Here is a 25767-nt window from a genome sequence, read left to right on the forward strand (position 1 = left end):
GAGGTCATTCTTGTTTAGTATCTTGATGACCTGCATGAGGGAATTGAGTGTAAGTTTGCAAGTGACACCAGATTGGGAACAAGTGTTGATCTGCCTAAGGGTAGGAATGCCCTACAGAGGGATCTGAATAGTCTGGATTGATAAAATGAGGCCAACTGTATGACTTTCAGGAAGAGCAAGTACCAGCTGCTATGCTTTGGTCACAGCAACCCCAGGCTTCACTACAGGCTTGGGGCAGAGTGACTGGAAAACTGTGTGGAAGAAAATGATCTGAGGGTTTTAATTGACAGCCGCTAATTCATGATCCAACAGTGTGCCAGGTGTCCAAGAAGGTTTGTATCAGAAATTGTTTAGCCAGGGAGGTGATCGTCCCCTTGCCCTTGGCACTGGTGAGGCCATGCTCTGAGTATTGTGTTTAGTTTTTGGCCTCTCACTACAGGAAAGACATTGACACCCTGGACTATGTCCAAAAAAGGGCAATGAAGCTGGTGAGGGGTCTAGAACATGAGACTTATGAGGTATGGATGAGAGAACTCAGATTGTTTAGTCTGGAGAAGAGGAGGCTCACAGGAGACCTTGCTTGCTGCACTCTACAGTTACCTGAACAAAGGCGGTAGAAAGGTGAGAGTAAGCCTCTTCTTCCAGTTAGCTAGCAATAGCACAAGAGGTAATGGTCTTAATTTGCACCAGTAGAGGTTCAGGATATTAGGAAAAATTTATTTTCAGAAAGAATGATCGAGCATTGGAGCAGTCTGCCCAGGGAAGTGGTGGAGTCACTGTCCCTGGAGTCCCTTCAAGACAAGGATAAATGCTGCGCTGGAGGACATGGTTTAATGACCCTGGTCGTGATGGGCTGATGACTGGAGTAGATGATCTTGTAGATCTTTTCCAACCTTATGATTCTATGGAAGAATGTCATATGTGACCAAGGACATTAGGGTTGTCAGTATGGAGAAGAGCAGGCTCAGGGGCAACTCACTGGTCTCAAACTTCCTGAAGAGAAGTACAGGTGAGGTGATGGTCTCTTCACCCTGGTCACTAAAATGACAAGACACATCAGAATGGCACAAAGCTGCACCACAGAAAGTCCAGATTTGATATTTGGAAATACTTCTTTACTGTGAGAGTGATCAAGGACTATAGCAGGCTTCCTAGAGAGGTGGTTGATGGTGGCATCAACCTGTCAGTGTTCAAGGGGTATTTGTACAATGCCCTTACTAATATATTTTAACTTTTGATTACCTTTGAAATGGTCAGGCAGTTTGACTTGATGATCTTTGAAGATCCATTCCAGCTGTGTGTTGTGTTCTAATCTATTTTATTCTTTTATGTTGCTAGAGTGCTTTTTCTCCAGATCAATGCAAAAATCTTTTTTTTTTTTTTTTTTTTTTTTTTTTTACAGTGACATTGTAAATCCAAAAGGAAGGCTGCAGTCAGTGGGAGCTGTAATACTTACACGGAGAATCAGGCTCAGCATTCTTTTCTGCAAAATGTTTTTCAATACTTTTTATCAGCTCCCGCTGTTACGTCATTATCACTCTGCCCTCTATTGGACAAAAAAAACAACCATGTAGTTCTTGTAGCTAATACATTACATAAAATATGCATCTATACTGCATAGAATATTCTTCCTATTTTTCTCTCATCTGATCTTGCTGGAGAAATGTTGTTTCAGTATTACTGTGTCTTCAAGCTAATCAATAGATTTGTTTCTTTTCCATACAAGCTATTTTTCAGTTTTTCTACTATAATCACATACTTGACTGCTGTTGGCTGTTCCTTATGTATATATATATATATATATATATATATACACACATATGCATATATATTTATGGCTGTTTGTTTATAGAACCACAGCTTTTTAATGTGCATGAATATTCTCCTTTGATGACAGAAGTCTGTTTAAAAGATAACCTTTTTTTTCAGCCATAGAAGTATAAGCTATCAATTATAGCATAGGCGTTAAATAGTTACTGTCCTTCTTTCATCAGAACAGATGAGAGGTCAAAGTGGAAAATATTTAACAATTTGATTACGGTGTGTGATAAAGCCAACAGAGCTATTAACCAGTTGATTGAAATTCATCAATTGTTTGTTGCATTACTTAGGGCAACGTTACGGACTTTCTGTATTTAATATAAACATTCACCTACTTTAATCATCGTGAATGGTTGTGTGCATAAGTATGTATGCGACTGTAAAGAAAAAGAAAGAACCCCAAAGAATGAGGACATGGGAATTATCTATTAAAGAGTTCTGCACACAGATAAATATATGGCTTACAAGATGTCATGCACAGAGCATGAACAAGGCATGGAGGGTAGTAACAAATATAGGAAATGGTCACAAGAAGAACGAGTACTTTGATTTTCATGTGCAGTAGAGCAAAATACAAAAAGAAATTAATAAAGATCCCCTTTGCAGAAAAAGATTCCGTGCTTACAGGAATATTTCTCCGTTAAGAGACATTCCATAAAACACAATCCACAATCCCTCCCATCTCACCAAATTTTCCCTCTGAACGTTGCAAAACATGAATTTAGAAACCTACAGGGACAGCACAGCAGATCACAAGTAGTCTAGCAGACTTCCCAGGTGCATTAACAATAATCTGCTAGTAGATACTACTGAGGATCTGATGAAAGTATGCTAGGCCTCATGCTACAAATAAGGAAGAAATTATGGGGGATGTGAAAGCTGGGGGCAGCCTTCACTGCTCTGATCACAACATGTTCCGGAGGATGAGAAGGTGAAACAAGGAAAATGCAAGTACTGCATCAAGAGATGTGAGTAGATCCAGCTGCTTTGAGCAGGAAGCATTGACTAGAGAGTCTTCAGAGGTTTGTTTCAATCTCAGTGATTATTTATTCCATAATTCTAAGCATATTTGTAATGTCATAGTAGTAATTCCACTGCCTTCTGAAAGAAAAATTTTGAAGCAACCTATATTTTTATTATTTGCACCTGTATTCTCACAACCAGAGTGATAACAGTTCTGCAGCACTGTAACAAGCATTTTGCAGATCTATACCTGGCAGTCACAAACTTTTCTAAAGATGAAGTAGCCTTCTTTCTATGTGCTGGAATTGTTATTGTCATCACCTGCTGCCAAATTTCTGCATGAGGATGTAAGTGATTCCTCCACACTTCCTTTCAATAGTAGAAGTCATGTGACGTCTACACTCAGTAAATTCCTCAAGCATATATAATATACCATGCCTAAACTTTCTTTCTTTACACTTGTCATTATTGCTTAACATTAAATACGAAGGCTACTCGTAATACCTCCTCTCTTATTATGTTGGCCCACGATGTCAGAGACAGATGGTGGTGGTATGGTAGTATTTCATTAAATTTGTTTGTCGTGTGAGGAATGGCAGCAGAGAAGAAGCCTGAAAAAATGGTGGCTGGCATGGAAGTGCATATGAAGCAAAGGTGTATAAATTACTTCTTCCATGTGGAAAAAAATTGCACCTACTGGCACTCCTCAACTTTTGCTGAATGTTTATGGAGACTGAACAGTGGATGTTAACACAGTGAAGTGGTGAGTGGTGCATTTTAGCATTAGCAACAGTGATGTAAAGGACAAGCCATGTTTCAGATGGCCAGCAGATTTTTACAAGCTCTTGCTTATCAGTGGTGACAATGTTTAAAAATAATGTTTTGTAGCTGAGAATTTGCTCTATCAAATAGTGTGATTGTGCTCTTTGTATCTGTTGTATTTTCCATGGAAAAAAATGGGAAACATCACTTTTTGAGTGACACATGTACATTCTTGTTGGCCATTTCTATCTTGAACAAACAGCCTGTACCTACCTGAAACCTATTAAAAAGCTCATGAAGCAAACTCTTAATGAGTACCAGTGGCACAGTAAGGAAAAACAGCCACAACCTGCAGTATGACAAATTGTTTGACTTCAGGATGAACTTCTTTGTTAAGAGGATGGAGCAATCCTACCACAAAAAAGACTGTAGAATATTCTCCTTGGAGGTTTTCTGGACTTGGCTAGGCAAATATACAGTCTTGGTGCTGGTTACAGTTCCCATTTGAACTAACATTTGTTTGACCAAAAATAGATATCTTGGGTAGCATAATGGTGTAGTAGAATAAATACTCAGGCTAAATGGTCAACTGTGATGGAATCTGTAACTTGTCAGATGACAGTGATGGAGAATACTGTCATTATTCTACTTTAAATATTAGTAACAGTGAAGATCTAAAAACAGTCTTTTGGAAATCTGACTGAATTCTTCTAAATTGTACCAACTTCTAGTTTTTGGAAATACTGATTCTTTACCCTTTCTCAATACTCCAGTAAGGTTATCTAGTGAATTGCATCAGGCATCCACAAATATTTTCAGCTTGCTACACTAGGAGTTATAATTTTAATTACTTCCTGTATAGCTTTCATCTTCTTAACTGACTTCATGATTTGAGTTGGTAGAGTGCATGAACTCTCTGAATCTACTTTTCTATCTGTGTATCCACCAAGGAAAAGACTGGAAAAGAAACAAAAGTTCCTTTTCTCTCTTGCCTTTTCATATTTATATGACATGTGCCTGTGGACAGTTTGCAGCTGTTGCTGCTGTAAACTAAAGCTAGCTTTAATTACTTGCAACATAAGTAATCATATATTAACCACATCAGATAGCAGATGTACCATAAAACTTCTTCCTTCTTGAGAAAGGAAAGCTTGTGATCTCAAGCAAAGAGTTGCTCTGTAGCATCAGGATGTGTTTAGTTATGTTAGTCTTGCTTTGAATTAAGAGTCATTTTCCTTCTTTGGTATCTGAAGTACCGCTGTGAAGTACAGACTTGTTGACAACCCGTATCCTGAAAGATAACTGAGCTTTGTACAGAGATTTAACATCCAGTTATTTATTATCATAGAATCATAGAACGGCTTTAATATTGTCTAGTACCAACCTCCCTGCCATGGGCAGAGTTGCCACTCACTATCGGGCTGCCCAGGGCCCCATCCAACCTGCTGTGAATGCCTCCAGGGATGGGGCATCCACAGCTTCTCTAGGCAGCACATTACAGTGCCTCACCAGTGAAAAAAATTCCCCCTAACATCTAATCTAAATCTCTGTTCTTTTAATTTAATACTGTTCCTACTTACCCTATCACCGTCAGACAGTAAAACATCAGTCTCCCTTCTAATTATAAGCTCCCTTTAAGTAATGGAAGACCACAGTGAGGTCTCCTCAGAGCTTTCTCTTCTCCAGGCAGAACAAGCCCATGCTCTTCAGCCTGTTTGTAGGAGAGATACTCCAGCCCTCTTCGGAGCCTGCTCCAACAGCTCCACATCTTCCTTGTGCTGGGGGCCCTAGGCCTGGATGCAGTACTTCAGATAGGACTTCACAAGGGCAGAGCAGAGGGGGACAATCACCTGCCTCGCACTGCTAGCCACCCCTCTTTTGAGGCAGCCCTGGGTACTGTTGGCCTTCCGGGCTGCAAGTGCACACTGCTGGCTCATACCAGCTTTCAGTCTACTAGAACTCTGAAGACTTTCCCCACAGGGCTGTTCTTAATGAGTTCTTCTCCCAGTCTGTACTCATGTTTGGGATTGCCATACCCTAAGCGCAAAATCATGCACTTGACCTTGAAAATTGCCCACCATTTTTTCATTCTTATTCACTGTCAAGGGAGATACTATACAGCAACATCCCCTGGCTCTGCTGTGAACGCACAATTTTGATCTTGGCAAACAGCAGCAAACTACGTATCACCTGCAGTACACAGCAAACTCACATAGCCCTGCACAGAACAGAAACCCTGATATGTATTCACTTACGCCATCTACTGAGACATTCACATTCATAAAAGCAGATGTTTTATGAAACATGATAGACACAGAAATATGCAGAAGGCACCTCTGCAAGCTCAATTTAATATGGAGTTTAAAATGTTTTCACCCACTAGTAGGCAATACAGATACATTATCAAGTTATTATTTATATTCATTAAGGGTTTTGTGTATTTTCTTGCAATACTTATTTTTAATATTTTTTTTGCTAATTAATATTTCACATTTAAATAAAAAAGTATTCTGTTCTGCTAGGATATATTGTTTTTCACAGAGATAAATTTTCCCAGTGAAGTTAATTCTGAGAACTTGGGTAGCATTCTAACTCATCCAGCTCACTAAGCACTATTTCAAATGAGCTCTGGCAGCACAGCAAAACGTTTTGGTGATTTTTTAAGATCAAGAAGAAATCAGAACTGATCAGTAAGTTTGTCTGAACTTCAAATTTACAATGCTTTCACTGATCACTGCCCTTTAAAAGAAGTCAGATTTTCCTTAGAGTCCTGTTAACTGATTTTGACTTCAGTAGGAATGTTCTCATAAATTTCAACAAGCATGACTTTTGATCTTACAAAGATTTTAGCACTGTTTATACCCTTTGAAAATGCGTTGATCACGAGTAGCAAAATATCGTAGCAGAACCCTACGCTCAGCAAATTTTCATGACAGGGCTACCCAGCTTTTCTTCTGAAAATGAGCATACAAAACTCTAGATGTCTAACTCTGGTAATGCAGCTCATGTTTCTTTATGCCTAATGCTGTCACTCAGTAGATCACAATAAGGAGCCTTCTTTGCTGGATTTTAAATCAGATTACTACACCTTACCAGAGAAGGCAGTCTGCAGGTAATTATACCAACTTAGCCATCGTCCATGTGATAAATCATTACTGCCTTCCTTGTCTGAAAGACCTGGCTGTGGGAGAAATGGTTGAGTCAAAGAAGGTGAGGGGGATGTTTTCAAAACAAACAAATGCCACGTAATCAAGCTTCACTGAATTAAAGGACATTTTCAAGGCAATGCTTTCACCCCTAATCTTGGATATGGAAGAACCTTAGTTTCAGCTGAGATGGAATTATTTTCTTACAGCACCTGGTATGATGCTATTTTTTGTTTTTGTTTTTGTTTTTTTTTGGTTGGAAAAACAATGTTCATAACACACTGATGTGTATAGCTTCCTGTTAAGCAGCATTGTATAGAGTCATGGACATTCTTAGCAAAAGGCTCAAGGAGCTGGGAGGGAACAGAATTAGGACAGCTGACTTAAGCTGGCCAAAGGACTATCCATACCATATGACATCAAACAGAAGGAGTTTTGTAGGGAGTGGAAGTGCATCTCACTCTCTTCTGCCACACAGGGGGCCTAGCTGGGCATTGGTTTGGGGTCAATTTCTTGTGCAACTTATGTTATATACATTTATATATATACATATATTTGTCAAAATTATTATCCTTTTCCTTTTCTCCATCTTAGCATAAAGTTTTCTCTCAATCTACAAGTACTACTCTGTTGTTTTTTTTCAGTACTCTTCCCCCATTCCTCTTGAAAGGAAGGGAGTGAGCAAACACCTGTGTGATGCTGAACCACCTGCCAGGTTAAACGAGAAATGGTAGCTTTGCCTTCAGCTAAGGATGACATTGAAGGACAATGCACTTTTAATATTAGGCTTTACTAGAACACACTATCTGTATTTAAAAATAATAATGATGACTGCAAAAAAAAAATAATATGAATTTAAAATCTAAAGCTTTTCTCTATCTTTGTGTAGCAATTCTGACCAGGATTCTACTATATGTGGAGGAACTGGTGATTTATGTGGTAGTTCACCTGCATTGGTGCAGGACTGTGGTGTGTGTCATATCCAGTCCTCAGGCTATGGTGCACTGCCATGTCCCTCAGCAGCCTTATCTAATAGTGCACAGACCAGGATCTCCAGTGTCTGAAGGGCTGTGAGGTTGTCTAAAATATCCTCTCCTTCTTTACAGTGTTAACTCTAATAAATAAAAAACAAATAAGAATAAATAATAATAAATATCATAGAATCATAGAATCACAGAATCATAAAATCAAGTTGGAAGGACCTTTAAAGGTCATCTCGTGCAACTTCCCCTGCAACTACAGCAAGATCAGGTAACTCAGAGCCTGGTGCACCCTGGTCTCCAGGAGTGGGCAATCATTACATTCTGAGCAGCTTGTTCCATTGTCTCACCACCCGTCATTATAAAAAACTTCTTCCTTATATCCAATCTAAATCTCCCTCTATTATTTTGAAACCATTTTCCCTTGTCCTGTCACCATAGGCCTTGCTAAAGAGTTTGTCCCCTCCTTTCTTGTATCCCTCCTTTAGGTACTGAAAAGCTGCTATCTGGTCTCCCCAGAGCCTTCTATTCTGCATACTAGACAGTCCCAGCTCTCTCAGCCTGTCCTCATAGTAGAGGTTTTCCATCCCTTGGATCCTTTTCGTGGCTCACCTCTGGATGCACTCCAAGTCTGTGCCTCTCCTGTACTGAGGACTCCACATCTGGATGCAGTACTCCAGGTGAAGCCTCACCAGTGCAGAGCAGTAGGGCAGGATCACCTCCCTCAACCTGCTGGACACGCTTCTTTTCATGCAGCCCAGGATACAGTTGGCTCTCTAGGCTGTGAGAGTGCATTGCTGGCTCATGTCCAGCTTGGCATTCACCAATACTCCCAGGTCCTTTTTATTAAGGCTGTGCGCAATCCTTTCATCCATAAACATTCTGATGACTACAATATGTTTAAAATTCTGCAAAGGACATGAAGAACTCAAACTGAGCTGCAGTTATTTCAGGCTCAAAGCAAAGGCTGATAGTTATTCTAAGAATCTTGTGTTGAAGGCATAGAGCCTGAGTTGAGCTTTAGTAAAAGCTCAGAAATAGTCACCATGTTGAATGCAAAGGTGGTGCTGGATGCCAACCTAAAAGACTATACAGGGTTAAGTGTAGTTTCAGTGGGAATGCCTGGCAAACAATAACAACAGCAGGAGGAAGTGACAGAAAGGAGATTAGCTGGTAACGATGTACAAACATGTAGTATGTTATGCCAGCATCTGTGTCAGGAAGAATATGGCAACTAGCAGGATTAAGGGAACAGAGTTCTGGGGGTACTGGAGACACCAGTGAAGAAGGACTTGAACTGCTAAAGGGTGACAGAAGGGACTGGGCTTGGGATAAGCAGGTGCAGGGAAGGGTCTGACTCAAAAGGGATTCAGTGCAAGGTGGTAGAAATAAATGAGAAAAATATAGATTTGAATAACATTACAATTTCTGTAGAAGAACAGAAGTCTATCCCAACTACTTTCCTGTGATGAAGTCAGCACTGAGACTGGTTTTATTCAGTCTGCACTTAGTATGACATAAAATTGCTACTATATCCAGTCTTGCTCAGGTGTAGGTGGTGTGTGTATGAGAGAGAAGAGCAGGCTACCGGGACATCTGTGCTCCTAAGGATAACTAGGCAAAGCCAAACTATGTAAGAATTACAGAATCTGTATTGAATATTACAAGCTTTCCAATAGAATGGATCTGTGGCATGCTTAGTCATGCTTCATGGAATGAAAATTGTGTGTAGTGCAAATATGTAAACTACATAAACTGTGATATGGTTGATATAATTTCCAGCTTGAAGGACAAGGAGTCTTTAATGGTTGCAAAGCAGCAGATGCTTTTACATTTCACCACTAGGCAGCAATACAGCATTTCATAAATCAGATTAGAGTTGGTTTTGGAAGGGAGAAAGTTATTATGAATCATCAGTGCTTATGTCTCCTGTGTTTGCTCTTTCACAACATCTAAACTAATACATGTTTAATTTCCATTATGTTCATAACAAAACAGATGTGAATTATCTCCCTGTCCTTTTTGTTTCAAAATAACCTTGGAAATCAGGCAAAATACTATTAACCAAGTCTGTTGTGTATTTCCACGGGGAAGGACTACATTGGTTTTCTCATTTTCTCTTTGCCTATCTCTTTTTGTTTCTTGAATGTTAAAGGCACAAATTCCCACTGGATCATGACTAATGCTCTCATTACCAAAATATGTGTTTTCAAGATTATGAAGACAGTTCTTTTTAAAAGTGCTGGGAGAGGCGTTTGACAGTTTTCCAGATTTAACAGTTAGAGGTGCCAGCAGAGCTGTCTGCCTAAATGGGGAAAAACTGCCATGTGTTTAAAGACACTGAACATGGTCTGGCACACTGACCTGGAGCAAAATTTTCATCTCATATTTGATCTCATCTCAGACTTAAAGGGAAGCTAGGACAGAGAACAGTTACTCGGAAGATCCTACTGTTGCTCATGCTGTCTTTTCTAGCCCCTCGCTACAAGTTTCTGTCCTTAGATCAGTGACAAAAGGGGGGTTATACGAGCCAATAGGAATTGTGAATAAGAGTTCATTCTAGGAAAATTACAAAAGTTAGATTCATAGAATGGCTAAAGTTGGAAGGGATCTTAAATATCATTGACTTCCGACCCCCTTGCTGTGCTGTTGGCAGGGTTACCACTTACTACATCACGTTGCCTGGGGCTACATCCAACCTGGCCTTGAAAACTTCCAGGGGTGAGGCATCCATTCTTTTCTCTGGGCAACTTGTTTCAATTTCCACCCTTTCAGTAAAGAATTTCTTCCTAACATCTAATCTAAATCTCTGTCCTTTTAGTTTTAATCTGTTTCTACTTGTCCTATCACTATCAGGCAGCATAAAAAGCTTGTAAGCTCCCTGCTTGTAAGCTCCCTTCAGCTACTAGAAAGCCATAATGAGGTCTCTAGGGACTTCCCTTCTCCAAACTAAACAAGACCAACTCTCTCAATCTGTCCTCATAGGAGAGATGCTGCTGCCCTTTGATCATCTTCATCCTCCTCTGGACCTGCTCGAACAGCTCTGTATACTTCCTTGGCTGGAGGCCCTAGGCCTGGACCCAAGATACAGTAGGTCTTATAGGCTGCAAGCACGCACTGTTGGACAATATTCAGCTTTTTGTCCATCAAAATCCGAAAATCCTTCTTCACAGAGCTGCTCTCAGTGACATCATACAGTGACAGCAAGCTAATCGGAGAAGACTACTTTACTAAATATGACAGAGGAATGCAAAATAACAAAATATAATTGGAATTAAAGATAATAAATAAAATAAAATGAGAGAGATGGTGTCCAACACCAAAGGTCTTACTCCAAGAAGGCAAGACGGCTAGGGAGACACACCACAGCTATGAGCAGGAATAAAAAGAAGGGCAGCACTGTGACTCCCGAGCAGTTTGATCTTTCCCTCTGAATGGAAAACAGAAATGGAGCAGTGAAGTCTTTTGGGATATGTAGTTCTTTTTCTCTTCTGAGAAAGACGCCCAAAAACTATCAACAATCCACAGAACTGGAACATTAACTCCTTAACTCCCAGTGCACTATGGGATGTTATGATATGGAATACATGCAACAAAAATAATAAAATCATGACAGCATACACATATAAATCAAATACCCACTTTGATAATAGTGTCACCAATTGATGCAATGTCACTCTCTTCAAACTGAATTATCCAGTAAGAGGAACAAAAAATAGAAAGAATGGAAAAAAGAAAAACAAAGACATAAGGTCACTTGCTAAGGAAGCACAAAAGGAAATGAGAAATTTTAAAAATGCAATTTTATAATTATTCTTTTCATCAGCAAAGTGACCAATGAAGGCAGAATTCCAACATACAGTATTTCACATATGAATCTTAGAATGTCAGTAGAATTAAGCAGCACTGAACAAATACCATTCATCATATAAGAAAGAGGGAAATGTATCCTGGACCACACTTTCAAACTCCTCCTTACTTTGATGAATTGGAATGAAAAAGTATATTAATGGGCACAATTTCAATGACAAGTAAATTGTTTTCTCAGTTTAAATTCCCGATCAGCAGGACTGATCATAGTTCTAGGACATCAGATTTGCAGATGTACATTTTGGAAGGCAGCATAAAAAGATGAAACAGAGAAAGATGAGTTAATTTTGCCAGAATTTCTTCCCAAAAACGAAAGGCAACTCCGGAGGAAGTAAGTATGGGGAGTGGCTGAAATCCCTAGTTCAGCCTAAGGAAGAGACTGAGGGAAGATAACATGGTGGCCTACAGCGTCCCCAGGAGGGGAGTGGAAGGACGGATGCTGATCTACTCTCTCTGGTGACAGCAACAGAACCCAACAAAATGGCACGGAGCTGTGACAAGGGAGGTTCAAGTTAGATATCAGGGAAAGGTTCTTCACTGAAGAAGTGGTCAGGCACTGGAACATGCTTCTCAGGCAAAGGTAATGACCTGAAGCTACTGGAGTTCAAGAAACATCTGGAGCCTATGTGGAGCCAGGAGTTGGACTTGATGGTCCTTATGGGTCTCTTCTAACTTGGGATATTCTATAATTCTTTCATGATTCTGTATTTCTCTCCCCTGTTGAGACAGCAATAGAGTTTGAACCTTCCCACCAATATTCCATTAAATTCCATCAATCAAAGGTCCACCAGGGGATCAGGCCCAGTCAGCACGGGTTCATGAATGGTAGATCCTGTTTGACAAACCTGATTTCACTCTATGACAAGGTGACCATCTTATTGGATGAAGGTAAGGCGTCAATGTGGTTTGTCTACCTGGACTTCAGTAAAGCCTTTGACACTGTCCCCCACAGCATCCTCATGGAGAAGCTGGCTGCCCACGGTTTGGGTGGGCATGTGCTCTGCTGGGTGAAACACTGGCTGGATGGCCGGGCACACAGAGCTGCGGTCAATGGAATTAAATCCAGTTGGGGGCTGGTCATGAGTGGTGTCTCCCAGGGCTCAGTACTGAGGCTGCTTCTATTTAACATCTTTATTAATGATCTTGATGAGGGGATTGAGTGCACCCTCAGTAAGTTTGCAGATGACAACAAGTCGGAAGGGAGTGTTGATCTGCCAGAGGGGAAAAAGGCAATACAGAGGGACTTGGATAGACTGGATCGATAGACCAAAGTAAACTGTATGAGTTTTAATAGGGCCAAGTGTCAGGTCCTGCATTTTGGTCACAACAACCTCAGGCAACCCTACAGGCTTGGGGAGGAGTGGCTGGAAAGCTGCCTGATGGAAAGGGACCTTGGTGTACTGATGGACAGTGGGCTGAATATGAGCCAGCAGTGTGCCCAGGTGGCTAAGAAGGCCAATGGCATCCTGGCTTGGATCAGGAATGGTGTGGTGAGCAGCACCAAGAAAGTCATCCTGCCCCTGGACTCGGCACTGGTGAGGCCTCACCTTGAGTGCTGTGTTCAGTTTTGGGCACCTCAGTACAGAAGGGACACTGAGGTGCTGGAGCAGGTCCAAAGGAGGGCATGTTGAATTACTGAAACAATTATTTTTTCTCTGCAACACACTGCCAGTAGTTCTCCATGGCTTGTCCACCAAACATGGAATAACCAGTAGATGTTGTCTTGAAAAACTGAATTGTCTGTTAAATTTGAAGTTGTATGACTAGAAGTTTTATACATATATATATAATTGTATATATATATATATATATATATAATTATATGTATATATAATTAGAGAAAGAATATGTAATGTTTTGCACATGTATAGCCAAAAATGACTTAATATCCTCTAGAATGTTGAATAGCAGAAGTCTTAACAATTTTACTGGTGATAAGCACAGATGTCTGTCATGAAGTAGTAGCATAACTGTGATGCATAAAATTTTAATCATATCCGAGTTAAAGCATGTACTTCGATGTGTCAGAATTTCTACAGAAATCTTAACGTAGTTGCATTTATAGCATTATGCAAGCTAGGTTCTATGCTTTCCAAGTTCTGAGCAGTGAGCTCTCCAGATCCTGCTAGTTCCTTTTTCTCCCACCATCAACTGGAATCACTGTCCTTCTCCATCTTCTCCTGTTTCCTACTCGTATTTACACAACTGTCAAGAAAATCTAAAAGAGAACAGGATCTAGATGTTTCCTCTCTCTTACTAGTCTGTCAACAAGCTATAGAAGTACTGCAAACATATCATCCTGCAAATAACCAATAAAACACCCACACTTGAGTTCATCCCCTGAAATCCAGGCCTCAGGATTTCTAGTGGCACTCTGTGATCTGCTAGATATCCAAAATCTACCAGTAATAATTCAATTATTGGCAGAATACCGCAGTAGATTAAAGCTGAAACAATTCTGAAAAATAGGAGGAAGGACTGACTTTAAACTGCTCTCTTGATTATCAAAATCTGAGCTGTTTTGGGAAAAACAGATTAAGGAAACTAATAATCAGATGTGGTGAATTATGATAGTTCTGCTGGTTTCTCTACAGTTGTGGTAATTTTATACAATTTAGGATCTACACCCAGTACACAAACTGAGACTATGTAAAAGTAAAAACATGACTGCTGGTAAAACTAAACCTGTATTCAACAGCTATTTTCATTTAAGTGCTAGGTATGTTTCATAGAAACATTAATTTTACATGATAATTGTCGCTAAAAGTAGAAAGTAAAACCAAAATACTGAAATATACAGCACTGAAATGAAAAGTATCAATTCCCTTACACCCTCTCCAGGAAAGTCACCTGCCCACAAAAATTAACTTCTCTGTAAGCCTGGTCAGCTCCCCAGCGGTCTGTTTGGCAGCTGTATTGCTTGATCAGGAAAGACCAACAAACTAGTTGATACAGCCTTTGGAGGGTTTTTAATGTTATTTTAAAGAAAGGAAAACAAACACAAAGTAATTTTGGCTAACAGAATGCAGCTACACAACATTGGACTCAGCGGGACAAGACATTTATCTTGGGTGTGCCCGGATGTCCCTAAAATTGAAATGCTGTGATCCTATTGCATGACCACAGAACCTAAGCTACACAGATGTGAATGTATCTGGTATGTGAACATCTACGGTGACCTGAAGTTATCTAGGGCATTCTGATAAGTAAGAAACAGACAGGTTTTTAAAATAGAGGGTATAGATATCTAGAGTTGTGTCCTGGTGAAGGGGTCTATGCCTATCACATAGAATCATAGAAATTATTCTACTTGACTGACAGACGTTCAGTTTTTGCTTTCTATTTATTTTCTGTAGAAAACAGTGATATTTAATCAAGTCTGTGGAAGATTTACAACTAATACATACTTCCCCATCACATATATATTCATAGTAAGAATATTTCCAGAGTTCAGCTTCTCTAATGAAATAAACTTCCTCTACTACAGAGAAGAAATAGAATGTATCATTTTAGCTTTTGGGAATCTAAAGCAATGGAAGGGTAAATTCAAACTGCATTTGAGTACTTGTCAGATCTTTCCTCTTAATTTCCAAGCGCATTCCAAGCTGAGAGAGGAAGCAGGGTAGGAATGCCTAAACACGATTCTCCTCCACTTTTGATTTCATCTCTTTATCCTTTCATCATACATATTTATGACAGTTGTGTTCTTGGCAAGTAGATTTAAAATTCCCTTACAAATCTTCATTTTAAAGTGAAAATAAATAGTAATTTATTGCTTAGTTTTGTAATCAAATTCACTTCTGACAAAAGATGTTACAATTCTTAAAACAAAGTTTAACATCATATCATCCATTAAATATATTATCTAAATGCTAAATGCTTCAGTCTGCATTATTTCTAAAACATATCTATAAAGTGAAAGGATTTTTTCAAAGCGCACACCAGTAGACTCTTTGCTTTATATACACTGCTCCAGTGGCTACCTTTCTTTTCCTATATTCCATAGGAATCTCTTTCATTCCACAGGCTGATCAATGGAGTTACTGTTTGAATTACAGTGGTGTGGATTCAGAGTTTTCAAAAGATGTTTTTCTAGGTGCAGACCTATTAAAAAAAATCTTCCACAACGTTAACTTTTTTTTTTTTTGTGCAGCTACACTTCATTTATCTCCAGCATGCAAAGGGTTATGAGAGGCCAGAAGGAGTGAAACTATTTCTTTTAGATTCACATTTTAATAATTCTCACAATTTTAAGCACAGATTTTGCAAACAATGTTTATAATCCCAAGGCAGTCCCAATTCTGTGCTCATTCAATATATACTTCAGATATGCACTGCAAAATAAATACACAACAAAGGAAAAACTGATTGAAATACAATATTATTTAAAAAGCAGTCCCTTATATCAGTTACATCGCTTATGTACCTAAAACGTGAGCAAGTTTAATTTTAATTGCTTTCTCTTCATTTCACACACAAAAACTACTAAGGAAAAGTAAAACCACATGCAACTCTTGCTAATTCCTTTCCAGTCACTGGAAAGCCTTTCATAACTTCTGTGGGTGTTGAAGCATACGTAAATGCTTATGGGATATACCGTAGTCCTTCAAGGCCCCACGATCCCTATGCTGGATTTCACTTTCAAAATAAATTGCAATTCAAGGCTCACTCTTATGAAAGGAGACTATTTCATTCACTAGTTCTCAGGGTACCAGCCTCACCGCAGTTCTTCACCTGAGGAGGAACAATCTCATGGATGAATATACTCTGCAGATCAGTGAGCAGGAAAGCAGCTTAGCAGAAAAGGACCTGAAAGACACCAAGTGGAACATGAGCCAGTAGTGTGCCCTTGCGTTAGCAGAGAAGGCTAATGATGTCCTGGGCTGCACTGGGAGAAGTGATGTCAGCAGGTTGAGGGAGGTGATCCTTCCCCACTACTCAGCACTGGTGAGGTTGCATCTGCAGTGCTATGGGTTTCCCTGTACAGAGAGCTACTGGACAGAGTGCAACAAAGTGCCAAAATGTTTAAAGTACTGAAGCACCTCTTCTATGAGAATGGATTTAGAGAGCTGAGACTATTTAATCTAGAGAAGAGCAGATTAAGGGGGAATCTCTTAAATGAATAAAATATCTGAAGTAAGGGCAGAAAAAAAGATGGAGTCAGACTCTTTTCAGAGTCCTCTCTCCATGCACAACACTCTAATCAGATCTTATGGTGTAAACCCAATGCACCATCAGGGCATGGAGATCTCACATGAACATGTATGCCCTGTAATACTGCAGCATTCTTCAAGTGCTTCCAGATCAGATGAAAAAAAAAAAAAAAGGTGTAGCAAAAATACTGCAGGATGGAAAATACTACTTCTTTCACCTACCCAAACATAAAGTGCTGCTGTACTGGTGAAGCCTCTCCTGGAGTACTGTGTCCTGATGTGGAGTCCTCACTACAGGAGAGGCACAGACTTGGAGGGCATCCAGAGGTGAGGCACAAAAAGGATCCAAGGGATGGAACACCTGGGCTATGAGGACAGGCTGAGAGAGCTGAGACTGTTCAGCCTGGAGAAAAGAAGGCTCTGGGGAGATCTGATAGCAGCCTTTCAGTATCTGAATAAGAGCTACAAGAAACAAGGGGACAGACTCTTTAGCAGGGTCTATGGTGTTAGGAGAAGGGGAACTCCTTAAAAGGAGGATAGGTTAAAAAACTTAGAGGATAGGTTTAGGTTGATATAAGGAAAAGATCTTTTACAGTGAAAGTGGTGAGGCACTGGAACAGGCTGCCCAGAGAGGTACTGGATTGCTGGAGTCTTCAAGGCCAGGCTGGACCAAGATCTGAGCAACCTGATCTAGCAGTAGATGTCCCTGTTCATTGCAGGGGAGTTGGACTAGATGACCTTTAAGGTCCGTTCCAACTGTAAGGATGCTATGATTCTATTATTCTGTGCTGTTTCTCAGCAGCACACATGGAACAGCTCACATGCATTACTTTTCTCAACATTTTCCTATATTAAAATCTAAATTCAGACTTATGTAAGTTTAAGGTAAAACATTTGTCTCAAGAACTAAAGTCTACCACTCCACAGATCTCCACATCTCCACAGATAAGATTTTATTTTTCTAAACTTTCATTGTGTGGATGTTTTCAGTAAGCATTCAGACTGTTTTGAACAGAAATGCACATGTATTGTATCAGTACAATTAACTTACTTTTTTGTGTCAAGATTGTCATTCACTGTTAACCAAGGACATGACTGACAGCACTAGACCTAGTAAGCAATGGAGAATGCATTGCTTTCTCCAGGAACAAGTCTTCACTTTTAGTAAGGCTGCAGCACCAACGAATCATTAACAAAACAACTGTGCTCCAAAACCAGGAAAATTTCAGTGAAAACACAACACATTGTATTTGCCATTTCCATCCCTGTTATTTCAAGATGAAGACAAAGCTGCCATAAAGATACCTCAAGCAAGAAATAAAGTGTGTTTAGAACTTGCATCTGACTTATAAAGTTAAAAGCAAAGCAGGCTGCATGTAAGAATATCATGCCACAATAAATGGTTGATTCCTAAATGGAATAGAAGACATACCTAAAACCTGTTCATTGATAACCACGGAGTGAAGACTTGATAGCCAGTGGAGCCTCTTTTCTGTGTCTCAATCAAATGATCCTGGTCAAACTATTTGGACGCATACCCTAGTGCTGGTAGATTTTTTAAAAAAAAAAGCACTTCCAAAAGTCCATCCAAAAATCTACTTAGAACAAGCTTGAATAAAAATAAAAAGAGGAAATATTTTAAAAGTAGAGTTTCCCTTGACTGAGAAGATGTGCAGGTGCAAAGGGGTATGATATGGTATCTCCCTCTATAATGGAGAAATTATGTATAATCACAGAGTCTTCTTCTACAGGAAAGCCCTTGCAGATTCCCTTTCCTGGGGTGCAATATAAAATTCTTGGTGTGCTGAGGTAAGCATCTCTCTCACCTGCTCACAGTGCACACTTGGTCCATAATAGCACAGAACAAGCTGACATAAGCAGAGCAAAACAGATTCTATACTTTGCATAAATCCACTTCACATAAGGTGGAACATGCTCTGTATGGATGTAGCACAAATATGGGATGGCACAATGTGTTCACTAGTAACCATGTCTGCTGCATAATGGCATATATCTAATCTCACCAAGGAGAAATACAAAGCCATAAAAAGAATTAATTCATTTGGGTAGACAGAATGCACCACAGACCAAATTGCTAACTTCTGTTTGTTTTTAAACCAGAGGCAATTCTGTGTGTTGGTCAAATGAGACAAAATCATTGAAATAGTTGTGATAATTAGGCAACTTCTCTTAAATAGATAATATTAATGAAATTTAAAAACAAAGCAGTCAGATTTCACTGAACAGTACAGTATCTTTCTAGTCAAGGCATATTGCATAAATTGGCAAAGCACTGCATGAATTTGGGCAACGGTGATTTGCCATTTGGAAAGAATCAATCCACATTTCACACACACAACAAAGCAGGAAAGGGGAAGAAATCATAGCCAGAAGAACAGCAAAGTTCAAAGGAAGTACTTAATTTGGAAAACATGTCACAATAAGAAATAAGTTCTTTGAAGCTCTTTGAACATTTCAGACATGAAACTTTTTTTGCTGTTCTTCTCTTAAAAGATTCACCTAACAGAGAGAGAAGCAGCATTAGGAAGATATTGCCTGTTTTCTGCACACTGAAGCTTGCATTTGATGCAATAACAACCTCAGATTTTTCTGGTAGAAATTGCATCTATTATGCAGAAGGGTTTCTCCCACCTACCTCAGAAACACTAAGCAGGGCCAAGGATTCAAAGCAGCTGTGTCTTAGGGATACACTGAAGCAACTTTTAGCCTAGATTAACAGTTGTGCAGTAGGAGTCCAGTAGTTCGCATCCAAAAAAAATTTGGACTGTGAGAGACAACAAAAAGGGGCTAAAATCTTTCCTTTCCCTGTTCACTGATTGAAATGGCAGTTGAAATATGCATTTGTGCCTGCATTCAACTGCATAAACCAAGGCTGTTCTTAAGCTAGCACACAAAGTAAACCACTGTTTTCTGCTATTCCCAGTCACCTGAAACAGTACTTCATTCTCTCCAGTCATGCATCCACTTCAGCAGTGAGGAGCTGTAGTTCAGTATATAACACAAGATCACCAAGATCAGACACCATGCTTAGTGTATAAAAAGTAAATCAGAGTTAAAGTATTTTAGTTCAATTGATACTTCTTAGAAAATACTACAAAGAGTACCAGGAGCTAGCACTTTGTACACAGCAACTGCTCCATAGGACACAGATTGACTAACAGAGCTACAGAATAAAGCTATGAGAAATCTATGAATGGGCATGATAGTGAATAAACAGATGTATATGCATTCATACATTTGGGTGGCCAATAGGACTTCAAGAAACTGTGTTGCACCATCTACAGCTGAGTCAGAGCAATATAGAAAGAAACTACTTCATGATGGACTTTTCAGCAGAATACATCCTTCAAACACCCATGAACATAGAATTGAAATTTTAATTTCTGTTTAGATCATGGAAACAGCTGCTTGTTGCAGGCTTCCTGTGTTCCTCTGTTCCTTCAGAGAGGAAATGAAGACAGCTATTACAACACTACATCCACACCAGGTGGTTTTCTATTAAGAGGCTTCAAGAAGGAACATCTGCTAAGTGGTAGAAGCGCTTAGCAAACAAGAAGTTTATTGTCCTAGGGAATTATCATGTAGAAAGTATTGCACAGAGGACTAATCCATTTAGAAAAGTGAGAAAATGGAACAAATTTATTAAATCATGTTTGTTCTGCTGCTCATACAGATGATGCCAACTTAACCAAATGATTTTCTATAGTAAATTACCTATGTTCTGCATGGAAAGATATTTTTAATGGCTAGGAAATCAGGTTCAATTCTGTGTTAACTACATGCAGAACAGCCAGTAGCAGGCTGAAGATGTGTCTGAAAAATATATGGTGCCTTGTTCAGTTTAAATTCAAGTGCAGCTTGATGTTGCTCAAATGCTCAACGTGAAACAAGAATATACAGTGGCGTCTAAACTACTTTAACAAAACACTGTGCTCCATACAGAACAGAATTACAGTAGTTTTCCCATCTTAGAAAGGAATACACTAGGCCATCCTTATCAATGCATATGTCAGTGTGATTTTACACGTGTAAATGCAATGCAAAGCACATACAATAATTACTTGAGAGAAATGAACCTTTATATCATAGAATGGCCTGGGTTGAAAGGGACCACAATGATCATCTAGTTTCAACCACCCTGCTATGCGCAGGGTCGCCAACCAGCAGCCCAGGCTGCCCAGAGCCACATCCAGCCTGGTCTTGAATGCCTGCAGGGATGGGGCATCCACAGCCTCCTTGGGCAACCTGTGTCAGTTCATCCTGGATTAAAAATGCAAGCTAACCACTTGTATGCATTACACTACTTGATCAACAGCCAAAGGACATCAATAATTCAGCATTTCTCCATTCAGCCACCTAATGACAGCCAAGCTATTGCTGAGCATATTATTTAGGGCAAGAAAATGCTGTTTAGCAGGCTAATAATAATAAAATGCAGATGTTAGTGAGAAATTTGTAAAGCTTCTTTTAAAGAACAGAGGCATGACAAAACTGTAGTATCACGCGCACTTGAAAAATTTGCCTTATTTATTTGAAAAAAGGCTCATGCCAACTTGAATGACAGGAACTGAATAGCATTGGTAACTTCATAGATCTCCTGGAGGAATTAAATATGGCTTCTGCAAGAGGCTAGAGCAAATCAGAGGGAAGATCCTCTTATTCAGCAGTGTTAGGATTCAGATTTTATATATTTAATACTGTTCATAACCTGGAATGTTTGGGACTGCCTTCCAAGAATCTTCTATTCACTAAATTGTGGTTGAAAATTCAAAGCAATGCACAGAAAGCAGCCATAGATAATCAAGGTAAATCAAGTCACATGATAAGATGTGTAATTAGTGAAGAACTTGCACCATGAAGCGAGACCAGATAAAGCCAGACTTTTTTTATTTTATGTACAGGTGCTAAACTGTCATTTGAAGAAAGGAGAAATGATGAGGTAATTCAGTAAGACCCCAACATGTCTTCAACCTTCACACACAAACCCAAGCAGAACGGAGTATTGCATCTGCACAGATTTCATGAACGCAGGAGGAAAAACTGCTGCAATCTGTGGGGTTCAAATGGCACTATTCATGGGTGAAAAGGAAGGACTGGAGGGAAGTGTGCATGTATGCATATATTTGTACTGGTACAACGCTAGCTGCAGTAAAACAGACTATAACCTTCCAACAAAATCAGGATGTTAACTCATAGAAACTGATAAGATTCCATAACTTGTATTTATTTTCACTCTGAAGCAAAATCCAAGCATTTTTTAGAAGTTTTCATAAAACAACGACCAAATAGCATACATTTGCAGAAGATACAACAGAATTTTAATATTATGAATATTTTATTTTTTACATTTTTACATCCTGGCACAACACATAGCATGATCTTAGTATTACATAACAGATACCTAACTTCCTTAAAAAATGCTAAACATATCCATTCAGCCATAGATGCATTATGAGGACAGGGAGGAGAGGTCAGCCAACAGAAAGATAGCACAATATTCAGCGGGGTGGAGAATCCTGGAAAGCAGTAATACTAAAGGAGACAGTCACAAAAAAAAAAAAAAAAAAGGATATCGTGTAAGTTCAGCAGCAGAAACAACAGGTTTAATGGCAGGTCAGTTGATCTCTTTTGACTATTCAGCAGTGACAGGGAGAACTATAGCATTCATATATTTGCAGCATCACAGATCAAGGAAGATCTTATTCCTGTTTCCAGCACTCAGTGCCTAATTTTAGCAGAAGAAAACATTCAAACCAAGCACCAGGAAAAAATAATCAACAGCTCTCTCCAGTTCAGATCCCATTCACCACACTGCCATTTATCAGCTCAAGAAAAACTTACTATGTAAGAGATGGAGGTATCTTAGAAATACACATGTATATCCATACTTTGTATCTACAGATACAATTTTTTTTCTCTTTCTAATAACTGAATATAGCTTGTCCTCTTAATTATCTGTAATATAGCAGAACGTGTTCCTTGACTGCACTTACAGCACTTACAACTGAGACAGCTACTTACATCTTTGATTCTTTTGTGCACTGTGTCTGATAACAGGCAAACAACCTGTTCTGAGTAATACTGAGTTCTTTATCACAGTACCTGTTTCCCCTAGATTATTTCCAATTCTCTTATCAGATAGTTACTTAGCAGTCATATACTTAACAAATTCACAGCTGTTTAAGTCTGAATTAAGAAAAAAGAGCATATTTGAAACAAGAATAATTGTCCATACTGCAAAAGTAATATACAAAGTTTTTGCATCTTTTTCAAAACTGTATATAGACTTTTAAAACAGTGCACTCTTTATTGAACTGACATATGAGGCTCTGTCTTCCAGAGAAGTGATTTGGCTCAGTTATGGGAATATGTGATCCACAATTATAGAAAGACTTTTCATTAAAAGACCAAAAAGGCTGGTAAAAATAAATATATAACTCAAGAGATCAGAAAATCACAATTTGCTCAGACAGTTAGTGAGAGAAATCTCAGTACAACTTGGAAAGTATCAATCACATCAGTGCTTGCACTGTGCCTGGCATGTTTCTTACATTGCCAGAGAAACACACCTCTTCACACAAGCTGCTTTCTGCTACATTTTCCCAATTTGACACATGCAAAAATATCCGTTCTTTCAAGTGCTTTCTGTTGGCTATTACACTCTGAAGCAATCTTGAGAGAGCAGCCATAATAGGCTATCATACACATGGGGACCAATGCATCTATTTTCCTTTTTCCAGAAAGAACAGCAATTTAAGCTCTTAACTTGCAACAGCTTCCCTGTGTGAAATTAAGAACCATAAGCAGCAGAGAAAATGAAGAACTTCAGTTTAGAGTCTCTTCCTATACTCAGAAAGCTTATCTTAAAATTAACTCTTACTCTCAATTCATAGATGTGATTTGGAGAAGTCTTACCTTCTATGACCTGAGCTGCTGAACAAGCATGGATCGACAAGCCTAAGAACAGTAGCAGCACATTCCAGCTCCACCAGGCACGACTGAAGCAGGTGTGCAGGAAAAAAAGAAAAAAAAAAAAAAAGAAAAGAAAAAAAGGAGGAGGGTAGGAAAAGAATGAGACAAAAAACGTAATGCAGAAGCATGAGGGTTAAAAAAATAACGTAGAAGTGAGAATTCTTACCATGACAGCATTTTTTGAAAGTCAGTTGAAAGACCTCAAGGGCGGAAAATGTTCAGTGAACATGAATTTTATACTTCTGAAAATAAGTTACAGAAAACTGGAGCCTGCTGTTTCTCCTCCAACGTTCAGACACAAGTGGAACAAAGGCAGCTCTCAGGCTCTCTGTGTGACTCACTGCAGTTCAGGGCTCCAGCTCTGAAATTTGACTCCACGTAGACTTTCCGTCAGACCACAGCCTAAAACTTCCCACCTCTGCACTGTAAGGATGGATGGACTCCCCTCTCTGCCGTTCACCACCCCAGGGCCGTCGCTCTGTGGCACTGCCTGAAGTTACTGCGTTCCCTGAGAAATGGCAGCACAGCATTTCTCTGATTTCAGAAAACTCGTTGACAAAGGAAGCGACATCTCTGCTGCTCCCACAGATGTGACGCTGTTCCTGCAGATGATCCTCACAAAGTGCTGCTGAAAGAGCCATTAATGTGGTGTGGGCACATCAGTGTGCATTTCTGACCAGTGCTGCATATTTTTAACACCGCTGGATAAAAGAAGGCAAAGCAAAGCATTTCCCCTGCAGTCCATTAGCTTTAAATCCCTAAATATAAGCAGTCTATTAATTCACTCTTGCTGGATCTTGAGATTCTGAGAGTTTCTGATGGTCATTTGTAGCCTTAGGAGCCAGGCAGTATTAACAGGTCCCTGATGTCAGCTAGTTATACCCTGCTCTCAACGTGGGCAGTAAGACTGGTACGTATCCACTCTGGTTTAACTTAGCTGCTTGTCTCTTTTTTTAGATCCAGCAAGTCTCATTTGAATGAGGACATGAGTGTGTAACTTGTCTACCGTTTCCAGCTGTCTTCATCTATGCTGGAGTTTTCCTGCTGGTTAAAAACCTCTGTCTTCCAGGCAGAAGTTCTGTTTACTTTTCTCAGCTCTGCCAACTGTTTGCATTCCTTAACATTTGAAATGGAAGACTACAATTCTGCTCTTGCAGTTCTCACTTGTTCACTGAGTTTGCCGGGCTGGGTGTTCTTACACTTCTGGTCATCTCTCTGTTCAGCAGTTCAACTTTTCCTCCTCACTCTGCAACACAAACTTTTTAGCTGCACACTTTCAGCCTCTATATTCATAAGACTAAAGAAGCATGAGAATATTCTCTGGTAGGAATAGCATTAGAGAAGCAGCATGCACCAAGGCTCCAGGGAATCAAGAGCTGTGCTAGACAGAACAAAGTGTTTTTCTTTGGCCCAGAGCACAGGTAAATAAACGTCTGACATTCACAATATCCAGCCACAAGGAGGCCCACTGCTCAGTTAGGCCTTTCATAAAGAAGTCCCCTCTGTCCTGTTTCAAACTTCAGCCCTGCTGATGTTCTTTGACGCCCCCAATTTCTAGTATTAACAAGGGATCGCCTGTTCACTGTCACTTCTCTTTCCTTTATGCTCTTTGTGCTTTCAGAAACCTCTTTCATGTGCCTCTTTCAATTGTTTGCTTTCTGTGCAGCAAGAAATTACAAACTTTCTTGGTCATTTCTTCTACTGCGGCCATTCTAATACTGCCAGTCACCTTTTTTGCCTTCTTCACAGTTCCTTCTGTTCCAGTACATCATTTTTGATCTTTGGTGGAGATGGAGTAATTATGATTGCACAGATGCAAACAATCTCAGGAATGATCAGAGGATCCGAACGTAGCAATGTTCCCTCCTGATAACAACAGTTTGCCTCCTGATAACAACAGCTTTACTTTCTTGACTTCAGTTGAGGTGAAGTTTTCATGGAATACTCGTAAGCCTAATAATTTACTCTTGAGAGGTAACTTTGTATGATTAGCTTTTTTCTTCCCTCTGTCAATACATTTATAACAAATAACAGGAATGAATTTTATCCACCGTTTGATTTTCCATTCATTTACACTTA

At 39.5% G+C, this 25767-nt stretch overlaps 1 protein-coding gene across 1 annotated transcript in view; it reads right to left on the minus strand.

The window, feature by feature from the left end:
• COL15A1 (collagen type XV alpha 1 chain) overlaps positions 1-24259 on the minus strand; it is a gene marked incomplete at both ends in the record, with an annotated part of 106643 nt that extends 82384 nt beyond the window's left edge. The window contains 2 exons of the mRNA XM_079533921.1: positions 23632-23714; positions 24189-24259. Coding sequence (XP_079390047.1) covers positions 23632-23714; positions 24189-24259 — 154 coding nt within the window. The remainder of the gene's footprint in view (positions 1-23631; positions 23715-24188) is intronic.
• Positions 24260-25767: the final 1508 nt, after the last annotated feature.

This window comes from Tetrao urogallus (genome assembly GCF_951394365.1).
Source record: "Tetrao urogallus genome assembly, chromosome: 3".
Lineage (NCBI taxonomy): Eukaryota > Metazoa > Chordata > Aves > Galliformes > Phasianidae > Tetrao > Tetrao urogallus.